General features: G+C 43.0%; 1 protein-coding gene across 5 annotated transcripts in view; it reads left to right on the top strand.

Moving 5' to 3' along the window:
• Positions 1 to 13,414, top strand: part of PKM (pyruvate kinase M1/2) — a 44,905-nt gene that overhangs the window by 9,903 nt on the left and 21,588 nt on the right. For all 5 annotated transcript variants that reach the window (XM_039490489.1, XM_039490488.1, XM_039490486.1 and 2 more), the window contains exons 3-7: positions 1,005 to 1,096; positions 7,113 to 7,244; positions 8,107 to 8,293; positions 10,341 to 10,611; positions 11,895 to 12,045. In XM_039490489.1, coding sequence (XP_039346423.1) covers positions 1,005 to 1,096; positions 7,113 to 7,244; positions 8,107 to 8,293; positions 10,341 to 10,611; positions 11,895 to 12,045 — 833 coding nt within the window. The remainder of the gene's footprint in view (positions 1 to 1,004; positions 1,097 to 7,112; positions 7,245 to 8,106; positions 8,294 to 10,340; positions 10,612 to 11,894; positions 12,046 to 13,414) is intronic.

The following is a 13,414-nucleotide window of genomic DNA, read 5'->3' as shown; positions in this document are numbered from 1 at the left end:
ATGTGACTCTTAACATGTTGGGAGAGGGGGGTAATTGCAGCTGTCTCCTAATATAAAATTTAAGAACAGCCCAAAGACTTCAGTGCTCTCAAAGATCTGTAGAGTGAATCATGGAAAAATGCAAATATTTAACTCCTCTCTATAAAATGAGGAGCATGGGTGAACTCCTGAGTATTGCAACCATATCCTTTTCTCAAGTTTGCATGAATCCTGGCTTCAGAAGTAAGAGAGCCTATCCACTATTACAAAATATAAAATTGGATTAGCCACTAATCACACCCTTCCTACCTTGGAGACTGAAGCAAAAATAAACTGTTGCTTTGTGCCCCCAATCTTCCTGCATGCTGCACAATGATAGTTAAAGTAACATGCATTACAAACTTGTGCCCAAAGTAAGAGATGGATAGGAGTAGCTTCTATTAATGGCAGAGAATTGTCTGTCTTTGTGTGCAGCTAGAGAATTGACTGCTAGGGGGTTGAATTTGTGTTATAAAGTGAAATGCTCTTCCAATTGAGGCTCTTCTAGCTATTGTAGCTGGTTTTCTTTGCAGCATCATTATTCCTTTTCCCCATTAAATCTAAACTGGCAGATTGAAAATGCAGTTGTAAAGATCTAGTGTAATGCTATGTGCAGCAGACTTTGGCTATGGGAGTAACATGCAGCCAGGGTTGAAGAATTATTTTAATACTTGGAAATTTGAATGTTACAAGGACCCTTAGTTGGAGTGCAGTCAGTCTTTGCAGATGTCTCATCTATCTTAGGGTTTGTATATCTGAGCTAGTTTGAGGCCAGGCATGCAATTTCCAGATGTCCAGCAAGCAAGGAGACGTTACTTCAGAGATATTCAAGTCCCTTTACAATGTCTATGGCTATGTGTGGCTCACCCTTTCCTACCTTGTGAAATAGCGCACAAACCTAGAACAGTGTCTGGTTTTGCTATCTTTGCCTTTAAAAGTCTGTAACAAACTTAATCAATTGGTAGTAAAACTGTGGTTCCTTCTAGGCCCAGCCTCCCGCTCAGTGGAAACGCTGAGAGAAATGATTAAATCCGGAATGAATGTTGCCCGTCTCAACTTCTCTCATGGAACTCATGAGGTAAGGGCAGAGAGTCTGAATAAACATTGTCCTGACTCCAGCAAAAGTGCTTTCATGGGGTGAGGTACTTGGTCCACGGTGTGCTGCTTCAAGCTTCCAGCCTTTAGGCAGCGGGAAGATATCTGTGATTAAGTTATGCATTCTTTCAAAAGACAAGTTAACATCCATATCCTGTATTTGCAGGTTCCTTTATGACACTTGGTAAGGTGTCTTGCCATCAGTAATTTTAGAGTCACAATGTGCACAACAGGCCACGCTAAGCAAAGGAACAAAATTAGGGTGATCGTTGCCCACAAAAAAAATCTCATGCTTGAATCTTCTGTACCCAAACCTTCACCCTTAGAAGCTTGCAGGAGAGGTTTGCTCAGGCCTAACCTTAGTCTAACCTGAGCCCACCCAGACTGAGAGGGTTGAGTTGTTTTCAGACCCAAACTGACTCTTCCTCTGAGCCTGGGGCAGTGCTATTATCTGTAGCATATCTGTTGGGTCTGCACAGCCTCGCTCCTGCTGGCCACCACCCACTGGTCTCTGCTGTAGAGACAGAGGTGTGCTGCACTGAAACGCCTCAGCACACTCAATCCAGCACAGCAAGGTGGCAGTGGCTGACAGGAGCAGGGCATGCAGCTGCTGCTGCACCCACTCCACAGGCAGGAGACGGTAAGCAGAGATGATCTGAGCCATGCAAGTTTTTTCCTCACCTGAACCCGACACTCGTGGTTGGGTTCCATGGTGTTCAGGTCCCATTTCAGGTCTCAAGCTTGCAGTTCATTAGAGGCTGATTAACCTTGGTATTTGCCACTTATGACAGTTTACTACACATGAGCATACATTCCTAGTTAAACTACTACTAAATTGCTCTGATTCCTGCCCAGCTTCTGTCATAAAGCACCACTGTATTAAGAGGGGTGTGTTCTTACACCCCATTTTTTTCTTGAGATAAAGTGCTTTTAAGTATGCAGGAGGATGAGGTCCCCTGCTCTAAAGAATTTTCTGGCTAAATTGAATCAGCCTATTTGAGCTGCAATCTCTTGTAATAGGCATAAATGAAAGCTTCTGGGAAAGCAGCTCTGTGTATGTGTATGTATTTATGCTTCCTTACAATCCCTTAAGTGTGTTTAGCAAATGCTAGTCGGTAAGACCTTTTTCTAAGGATGTTCTGTTTGCTGCAGAGTCTGGATTTCAGTACTAAGCTAATAGGTCACTGCCACTACCTGACAGCTGGCATACAGGTGACCAGTTTCAAGATCCTTGAAGCATGGACTTTGCCTTTTGGTTGCCTCTGAAAGAAGTCTTTTTTAAAAAAAAATAATAAAAAATTGAAAACTAAATCATTTGACTCATGTTACTATGTATCCTTAAGTCCTTCAGACTACCACTTAAAATTAGGTTGGGTAGAAACAAAAACAAACATAGGAACAGCCATACTGGGTCAGACCAATGGGTCCATCTGGTCCGATATCCTGTCTTCCAACAGTAGCCAGAGCCAGATGCTTCAGAGGGAATGAACAGAACAGGCAATTGTTGGGTGATCATCTCTTGTCGTCCACTCCCCATTTCTGGTAGTCAGAGGCCTTAGGGACACCCAGAGCATGGAGTTGCATCCCTTCCCATCTTGGCTAATAGCCAGTGATGAACCTATCTTCCAGGAATTGATCTAATTCTTTTTTTGAACCCAGCTATAGTTTTGGCCTTCACAACATCCCCTGGCAAAGAGTTCCACAGGCTTACTGCATTGTGTGAAGAAGTACTTACTCTTGCTTCTGATCCCGCTTCCTATTAATTTTATTAGGTGACCCATGGTTCTTGTGACGTGCAAAGGAGTAAATAACACTTCATTATCCACTTTCTCCACACCATTCATGATTTTATAGACCTCTGTTGTATCCCCCTTAGTCATCTCTCTTCCAAGCTGAAAAGTCCTAGTCTTTTTACTCTCTCCTCATGTGGAAGCTGTTCCATATCCCTACTTTGTGTTGCCCTTCTCTGTACCTCTTCCAATTCTAATTTCCCTTTTTGAGATGGGATGACCAGAACTGCATACAGTATTCAAAGTGTGGATGTACCATGGATTTATGTAGTGTTATCATATTTTCTGTCTGTCCCTTTCCTAATAGTTCCTTACATTCTCTTGGCTTTTTTGACTGGTTAGTTCTGATAACCTGACTACTTCTGAGTCAGTATAGGGGTCTGCTGGAGTAGAATAAAATTCCATTTCTGCCTCAGCCACCGGTTTGCTGTTAACATGTGAATTGTATTCAGCAAACACTGATTTACTACTACAGAAATAAGCAGAGTGCTATTAAAGTGATGCATTTTGTTGTAGGCCGTGCAGGTTGCTGACTAGTGCAATTCCCTGTCTCAGAAGCAAACTCTTAGCTACGTCAAATAAGCCCTGGGTCTGTGCTTGGCTCACTGGTTTGCAGCGTTATGTTACCTGACCGTTATGGAGATCGTGCTCTGGCATTTGAAAGCACTATGTTAAATTTATATGAGGAATAAGCTCATAAGAAATGCAAACCATTTGTTGTGGCAGGCAAGCCCCCTCAGAGTTTATATAAATAGACTAGATTCCTCTTTGTGACTTGAGATGTGGAAGTGATCCCATTCCCAAATATGGCTTCCTTGCAGTGATGCCCAAGGCCTCCATGTTGACTGTCCTTTAGCCTTCAAAATGTCAGGGGCTGTAGTTTCTATAGGACACAAAGTAAGAACCTGAAGCTGTGTAACAACTTGGCTTCTTGCCCTCCCCTAAACTTTAAAGGGCACAGGGCATTAAAGTGAACCAGACACTGCAGAAACCACAAACATGCTGACCTTTAAAGTTATGGAAAACTGAAAAATCTAAGCATTGGAGTCAGTGGCTGGGCTTCTGACAGTGGCCAGAGCCAGAAGCGGCTCATGAGTTAATTTTCTCCTTTCATAATCTCAGCACTTTGAACAGTTATCTGTCCCTTGGGAAGGCTGTGCTCTTAACTTGGATGGATGTATAGGATAATGCGGAGATTCTAGTCTTATGTGTAGCAAAGTTCAGGCCACAACAGGCTGTTCAACTGTAACTCCTCCCCACATGCATCCTTCAGCTCTTTCTGGGACTCCCATTTAATGGTGCCAAAATTGTCAGGAATATTCACTGGGTTTGTGCATCTCAGTGCCTGTGACCAACTTGATGCCTTATGTGTGATTTGAGTTACTCCCCAAAACTGAGGTTCACAAGGTTTACATACTCCTGAAAACTTGATTGTAATAAATGCTCTAAGGCAGGGCTCGGCAACCTTTCAGAAGTGGTTTGCCAAGTCTTCGTTTCTTCACTTTAATTTAAGGTTTCGCGTACCAGTAATACATTTTAACATTTTTAGGTCTCTTTCTAGAAGTCTATAATATATAACTAAACTATTGTTGTACGTAAAGTAAATAAGGTTTTTTAAATGTTTAAGAAGCTTCATTTAAAATTGAATTAAAATGCAGAGCCTCCAGGACCTGGGCAATGTGAGTGCCACTGGAAATCAGCTCACGTGCTGCCTTTGGCACGCTTGCCATAGGTTGCCTACCCCTGCTCTAAGGAGAATGCTGCCTTCCAAGTTTGCCTACATTCCTATATATAGTCTAAAAACTGATGCTACTTTCCTGGCACTTTTTTCGCTGCATATTCTGCAGACATGTTTCTATTTCAGTTCTTATTTCATCTGGAGGCCACTGATATTTGCCTGAATAATTAACCTTTTCCTCTCTCCATGCTTGTCTGCCATATCTATTTTCAGGATGAAATGTCACACCCTTTCCAACTTGCATTGCTTTTCCTATCCCATTGTTTGTGCAAGAGGAACAGAAGCTGTCAAAAAGTGCAGGAAACTAACCATACTGGTGGCTGTAACAAAAACGAATAGACCAAAAACCAAATCCCAATTATACCAAACCATAGACTGTGAAAGTATGATGGGTAAAAGGTTGAAAGCCAAATCGGATGTTGGATAGACTTCCTCCAGCAGCTTCCAATAAAAGCCTCTGATGGAGTGTGAAACTTTATGTAAATTTGGTAGAAACATCACTGTAACAGTGATCAAATGCGCTGGCTTCTGCCAGCTCAGGTTGTCCACCATTTAATTAACAAACTCCTTTCCCTCTAGTTCTTAAGGTTAAAGTCAAACTAAAACAAAGCAATATAGGGTCTCCCTGGGGGGGTGGGGAGGTTTGCATGTGTTAAGATTATAAAAATTCCTAATTTGTTCCAAAAGTCTACAGTGAGGTCAGGCAGATCCATGACTTTGTGTTTGGACTAAATTACTGTAAAACATCTCATCTTGGGTATACCACCAAGATGAGGCATGTGCTGTGCCAGTCCTGACTTTCATTTCTTGATCATGAAACGAAATCTGTCTTCTACCCATGGAACCATTTATTTTGATGTATATACATGAATGGCATGGGACACCAGAGTGCATATCTAGTGTGAGCAATAATCCCCTGCCCCGTTTAGTAGTAGACTTCTGTTCCCATCCGTAAGGGAGTTTTCAGTTCTCTGTTTAAGGACGTTGTAGCTTCATATAAAATACCGCCTTCCACCTGCCTTCAGCTTAGTGTTTCTATAAACTTTAAGAATTCATGAACACATACGAGGCTTATGAGATCCTGAGGTTATAAAACCTGGAAAGATGCTGAACTGCCTGTACGTAAGACTTGCTACAAACTAGAACTAACGAGCAAAAGCATTTTAATCGGTCCCTTGCTGCTACATGTATTTTATGTGCAAAGGAGACCACTAAACTCCTTGTTACATCTATCAATTTGTTTCTAGTCCAAGCTTAGTCTTTCTGAGCACCCTCTCTCTTCCAGCTGTAACCTGTCTTCAACAGCTATCTGTCAGGATTTACATAACCTTGATCATGAAAAGCTTTCTTTACTCAATGTTGCTGTTTGATCAGGCTGAGCAAACAGTTCTTTATACTGATCATCTGTGAAGTGAAAGTCACTTGAGATAGCAAGGAACCTCTCTCAGAACCCAGTTAACTCCTTCAGACCAGGTAGGTAGCAATACAACAGTGAGTGGGGTAAAGAGAGTTGTATAGAAATTTCCCACATCCTCCTCAAGATGTTCTATCTAACTTTATGCTATCCTAAACTGTCTCTTCAGACCTTGCCATTTTTGTTCTGGAGCACTGCTGAAATTGTCAAGAGAAAGCTGGAGGTTCTTACATGTGGGTAGGCAGCAGCCAGATCTTTTGACCTCTGGCTGGTGTGGAATGCAGTCTGGGGTTGTGGCACTCAGAAGGCAGTTTGGGCTTTTGGTTCCAGAGAGGGTTTTCTTTCCCAGTGCTGTGAGAAGGGGAGTGCTAGTTCTTCACCCTGGCAGTTCTTGGCAGCTGAGCAGTCCGCTGCATCCAAAGGTAAAGCATACTGGCTAAAAACTTCTGTTTGAAACGATTAATAACAAAATAATATTGATGCTTTAAATCATCCTTGGGCTTCCATGTTGGTACCCATTGAGAGAAAATAAATTACTTGCACTTGCCTGCCATTGATTTTTGGCTGTCTTTGCGCACTTGACAGAACTGATTTTACTTAGGCTGGTCTAAACAGCTTTTTGTATGAATATAGCTATATTTAGGGCTGTGACGTTACCAGTATATTTATCCTAGTACAATCCTAGTGTGGACTGTTACTCCCACCACACACAACAAGGTGCCTCCTACCAGATAGCTTATTCCTGACTGGAAGAGGAATACTGGTATAAGTGCACAACAACTGTACCCACCCTAAGGGAGTTGTACCACTTCAACTGTACTGATAACTAACTCTTGTAAGACTTTGTCCATACACATGGCCTTCGTAACAATGAGTAATCTTAATTAACTGCAAGCTTAGATTCTGCACTGTATTCCACTCTGATGGAATAGCTGAGCATGGGGAAAGAGGCCAGCAGCCTTTGACTGTAAGCGCATAGTGTCCAGGACAGCAAATGAAAAGAAGTGGGCTGAAAACTGTTATTTTCCTTCCTCTCCCCTCCCTCCCTCCCTGCCAGTACCATGAAGGAACAATCAGGAATGTGCGAGAAGCTACAGAGAGCTTTGCTTCTGATCCCATCACCTACAGACCTGTGGCTGTAGCACTGGATACCAAGGGACCTGAAATCCGAACTGGACTTATCAAGGGAGTAAGTGGTTTTTTTTTTTTTTGTTCTATGTCGGGGTGGCCAACCTGATCCTGAGAAGGAGCCAGAATTTACCAATGTACATTGCCAAAGAGCCACAGAAATATATCAGCACCCCACCCCCATCAGCTCCCCTCCCAGCACCTTCCTCCCACCAGCAGCCCCACCGATCAGTGTGGCCTCCTTCCTCCCCGCACCTGTAGCTCCACCCCCAGAGTTGTTGCCTATACAAGGAGCCACATATTAACTTCTGAAGAGCTGCATGTGGCTCTGGAGCCACAGGTTGGCCACCTCTGTTCGATACTATCAATGATTATACAAGCTTTCATTCTACATTTAGAAAAATGCCTCTAAGGAACTAGATGGTCTTGTGGCTGTAATACTAACTCTCCTGGACCAAGGGTTAGTGTTAAACCTCTGAATGAAAAAATGAACCTGGACCATTTCCAGCCGCTTCAGGTTCAGGGGACTGAGTGTTACACAGTGTGGATGAATTGACTGTCCACTGTGCAAAACTGGAATGTGACCATAATGAACATGTTCCACCATAGCAAGCACATCACATGCAGTAAAGTAACCTTACCAGTCAGTGATTATTCTTTTCCATTGTTGGCTCTAGGTGTGTATATGGAATATGCTGTAGGTGTGGGAGACATACTTATAGCAGAGATTGCCACCACAAAGCTAGAAGTCACAACAGCTGTCCTGGGGGAAGTGGATATTAGAGTCATAGAGTTTAAAACCAGAAGGGACCACCAGATCATCTAGTCTAACCTCCTGTATATCACAGGCCATCAACACTTGCACACTAATCCCAACACCCCACATGCCATTCTGTTACTAAAGTTTCCATTGTTGCATACAGAGTGGCACAGCAGAGGTGGAACTTAAGAAGGGAGCAACTCTCAAAGTGACCTTGGACAACGCCTTCATGGAGAAGTGCGATGAAAATGTACTGTGGCTGGACTACAAGAACCTCACCCATGTTGTGGATGTGGGCAGCAAAATCTATATAGACGATGGCCTCATTTCTCTGCAGGTTAAGGGGAAAGGTATGTAATGATCAAGGGATTCCAGTACCATCAACCCTGCACTAATGGTGATCTGCCCCTTCACATCTAACTATTAACTTGTGGTGATGTTTCACTTGCAATTACCATTCCATTAAGCTCAGCTAGCTATTGAAGATAGACTAACTTGGTACTTTCCTGGTGATTTGGCCACACATTTTCACTTCCAGATTTGACCTAACACAATGGGGATGGACTTCTGACTTTGGTAGATGCAGTAAAACTATCTCCACTTCCTTCCCCTTAAAACCATGATTCCAGTAACTGAGTGATGACTTACACCATGTTTCACTAGGCTGTATTTGTTCTCCTAAACCAGGGATGGGCAAACTATGACCTGCAGGCCGCATCCAGCCCCTCAAACCTTTTAATCAGCCCCCCGGGAGCGGGGTCGGTGGCTTGCCCCTCTCCGGTGATCCAGCCGGGGAGCGGGCCCTGGGACTTGTCGTGCTCTGCCCGCCTGACGCTCCCACAAGTTCAGGTGGACCTGCGTGAGGGCATGCATGTTACTGTGGCTGCACAACCCAATTACCAAACACGCCTCACACGCCATCACAGCCTGGAACATGCAAGCCTGCTACTTGTTCTCTTAGGTGACTCTGCTGTTTTAGTAGTGTTAATTTTCCATTGTTGAGGATAAAACAAAGAATAGTTGGCCAGGAAGTGCCAGCTGCATTGTTCACATTAATCAAAAAGGGTGTGGAAAGGAGGTAAGTTTGGTTTAATTGTTATACTTTATTATATATTTATAATAGTAAGTAAGGTTTAATGTTCATTTCCACTAAAATGTATCTTTATTAAATAGTTGTATTTGAATATCTCTGAATTGTTAATTTCATGAGCATTCATGGCCTGCCATACAATTTCCACATCCAGATGTGGCCCTCAGGCCAAAAATTTGCCCACCCCTGTCCTAAACCCTTCATTGCTAGCTGCTCTGATAAAGCACAGGTCAAATGTTGGTCATAAACTATTTGACAATTTCTGCCACTTACGGGGAAAGCTGGCTACCTTCAACTAGTTGAGTATCCCATGAACTTAGAGTATTAATATGCCATGGACTGTGCACAGACCAAGGCATGTTAACTGAGTTCTCAAAGTGATGCAGAAACCAATGGGTAGGGAACTTTGAGTGAAAAATCAAACCATTTTAAAAATCACTGGCTTCAGTATTAACAGACTGCTCTGGCAAAGAGTGAGAACTATACCCCCTGGCAAACTATTGTCTGCTCCCTAAATAGTTTCATTGCAATCCTCAGATAGTGGCAGCGCAATATATCTGCATCAGTGGACAGTTTCTGATTCTTTTATAAAAGAATAACTAATTTTTCTGGCCTGAGGTATCTCCCTTCTGAAAGGGGAGTAATATAGGATTGGGATAAAGACTTTGTGTACTCAAAATCTATCTGCCCTCTTGCTACACCACGCCAATTCTTGTTTGTAAAATTAGATCATATAGCTAATGTGGGACTAGTCTTACTAGGAAGTGAAGTGCCAACAGTTCTGTTCTTTTTTTTAGCTATCTGCTTTCATGGTAGAGGGCACTGAACTGTGGCTGGTGAGATGCGTCCTCCAGAGCTCTCCCTCTTTCAGTGGTACTTATTTGCAAGTGTTCTGGAACATGTGAACAGAGTGTCTAGAAACCATCAAATTGCATTTCTATAGTTCAGCAATCATACTCTCATGTTTATACTATCTTCCCTTTTCAGGAATGGGGGTGGAGGTGAATCTAGACTGACAGAATTTATTCCCAGGAGCAGGATTTAGCAGACCAATGCAAAATGCAGGTGCTCCCGACCAGCCTGTGCCTAAGGGATTACCATAACATGATTGTCTATTGCAAAGGCACAAGACAATTAACTATGCTGTCTGTTGGGCAAAACAGCTCTGGCTGTGAAAGTGCCCAGTCACCTCCTCTTCTCCAGTAGTAAGAATTGACCAGTACAGAATAATGGTGAAGTGATGGGGGAGCAAGCAAAAGACTATATGAATGTAAGATGCTGACTTAAACTCATCCAATTTAATTCAGGTGCAGACTATGTTCTCACTGAAGTTGAGAATGGTGGTTTGCTTGGTAGCAAGAAGGGTGTAAATCTGCCTGGTGCTGCAGTGGACCTTCCTGCAGTCTCCGAGAAGGACATTCAAGATCTGAAATTTGGTGTGGAGCAGGATGTGGACATGGTGTTTGCTTCCTTCATCCGTAAGGCAGATGATGTCCATGCTGTCAGGCAAGTGCTGGGAGAAAAGGGGAAGAACATCAAGATCATCAGCAAGATTGAGAACCATGAGGGCGTGCGCAGGTGAGCTTTCCCAAGCATGGCTTGTACAGGTGACAGTAAAGATTCTCACAGATGTGGGGAGGGGGGAAAAGACACCCGCTGGGAGCACAAATTTCATTTTGCTGAACTGCAGCTTGTCCTTTCGGTTCTTATCCCACTTCTCCGCATAAATGAGTTACTACTCTATTACTGCCTTCATTGCAAAACAGGTTAGCAGTTATCGCTGTATATCTGTCAACATACTGTAACATACAAATGGGTACACTTTGTTTTTTGTTTTTGTTTTTTTTGAGTCCTGGTCTTATATACTTAACCTCACCTTATCAGCTCAAACTTCAGTAATTTGCAGTGGATTGCCTAGTACTTAATGCTAATTAACAAGGTCTCTACTTTTTTTCCTGTACCAAAACTTAATCTCCAAATCTAGCAGTAGCGACCCGTGACACTGAAGTATTGACCATTTATTTCTCAAGTGACTCAACAGATATGTCTACACTGCACTCAAAAACAAAACAAAAAACCCACCTTCAGCAGCATGTCTCAGGCCCCAGATCAGCTAACTTTGTCTGTGAGACTAAAAATAGTAGTGTAGATGTACCCAGTGTTGCAATACTTGCTCCATGTTCAACTTAGAAAACTGGAATCTGATTAGCTACCAAAATGATAATCTCTTCTCTCATCTTAAAAACATACACCTGGTATTGTAATTAGCCTTTCACATAACACAAGTAGGCTTTGAATGAGAATAGATTTTTATGGATGACTGTCAATTTCATCCTCTACACACTTTTATCAATTAAAATTTTCCAGTAGGAGAAGTAAGAAAAATGCTGCTTGATAACTTAGTCAAAATCCAGTGATCTAGACTTGTTACAAACAGACTAAAGAATGAATAGTAAAAACAGGTATAACTTATAAATTTTAAGGATAGTTGTTTTGTATATTTTGACTTGTTGACAACTTGTGTTTTAACATCTTGGAAATCTTTTTGAATGCCACTATCTGTCATTAAATAACTGACCCCAATAATTTCACACAACTGTAGAAAATTTAAATTGATCTAAAGTTTAAAAATAAGCATCAGTACTGTCCATTTAAATTCTATATTAAAAATAAATGGAATAGCTTATGGGAACACAGTATTTGTAACTATATTGCTCAGATGATTGTATAAAACTTTTCATTTAGTACAAGATCTGGTGGAGAGCATGACTTCCACCTTTTTCCCCCGTAGTTCCTAAAATTGAAAGATGTCTTGCAGATGGAGGAAAGAGTAAAACAAGTTTTTATTTTTTGGCCATGAGGTTTGATGAGATTCTGGAGGCCAGTGATGGCATCATGGTGGCCCGTGGTGACTTGGGTATTGAGATCCCTGCTGAAAAAGTCTTCCTAGCCCAGAAGATGATGATTGGACGTTGCAACAGGGCTGGGAAGCCCGTTATCTGTGCTACTCAGGTACTTCAAATATCATTAGCTTTCTTAATCGCAGTCTTTATCATGTAGCTTCTCTAGTAGTACTTGAGATTCACTATGCCCATTACTCACTTAGTTAGTTACTGTTTCAAGATATCTCTATCAGACAGGGCCGGTGCAAGGATGTTTCATGCCCTAGGAGAAACTTCCACCTTGTGCCCTCCCCTGTCCCCTTGCCCTGAGGTCCGTCTTCCCCCCCCCGCGGCAGCTCCCCACCTTCTGCCCTGAGGCACTCCCCCCACCCCAGCTCACCCCTGCTCCGCCTCCTTCTCGAGCATGCCGTGGCTGCTTCACTTCTCCTGCAAGCCTGGGAGGCGGGAGAAGTGAAGCAGCCACGGCGTGCTCGGGGAGGAGGCGGAGCAGGGGTGAGCTGGGGCGAGGAGTTCCCCTGCATGCCGCTTCCCCGACCTCCCACTTGCTGCAGGCGGCCCTCCCCGCGCTCCCCTGCCCCAGCTTCCTCTGTCCAAATGCCGACGGCGACCGGGGCAGCTGAAGATCCGGCCGCTGCGGTCGCTTCCGAAGAAAATGCTGCCCCCCAAATCCTAATGCCACGGTCGCCTAAATGGTTGCACCGGCCCTGCTATCAGAGCATGAAGCTAACACACAGAGTGGAGCTGCAAAGTACAGTGGCCCAGCAGCTTTTCTGTCTTCATGAACAAGACACAAGCAAACTGAGATTTCTATACTTAAATCTCCCAAGTTAATCAGTAAACACCTCGTACCTCTGTTCAGCCAAATAGAGTAATTTGGGTGTGGGAAGAGATGCCTTCCAAACATTCTTGTGATTGAACCTCTTGCATGGGTTGGAATATATAAAAGGTTAAGCCCTAAAACATGGGGCCTAGAAACATTTCATCCAAGTGAAGAAACCTTTTATGGATTTGCCAATATCCCTCACTTTTCTTTCCTCTTGTGTTCACTGGTCTGTCTCTCCATTTAATGGAGGCAGAAGATTAAGTTTCCGATACAGAAGTTAAATTGCATTTTTATAAGGGTAGCAGGCATTAGTGATTAATAGTGGATTAACTCTTTCTGTGTAAAGGAGTCCATTCTTCATTTCCTTTCTGTTGTGCAGGGTTTTATGTAAACTATTCTGCAGATTGTGTTTTAGCAAGTAACTCTGCTCCATTCTCTGGGTTTTGTGTCTTGTGTGGGAAAATCTCCAAAGCTCTGCAGCAGCACTACAGCCTCGGTTGGGAATAGAGGAGACACACAAATAAAATTTCTAAGTTACCACTAATGGCAACTGAGATTCTCCTCTTCTTCCCTGACACTTCTCCTTTTGTGCTTCACGCTTGGAAAGTGAGCTTTAAAATGAGTTGATAGTGAATTGGTAGATTACTCTTTACTC

The sequence above is a fragment of the Mauremys reevesii genome, linkage group 10 (assembly GCF_016161935.1).
Source record: "Mauremys reevesii isolate NIE-2019 linkage group 10, ASM1616193v1, whole genome shotgun sequence".
Classification (NCBI taxonomy): domain Eukaryota; kingdom Metazoa; phylum Chordata; order Testudines; family Geoemydidae; genus Mauremys; species Mauremys reevesii.
Note: the sequence above shows the minus strand (reverse complement) of the source record. Positions and strands in the feature narration are given on the sequence as shown.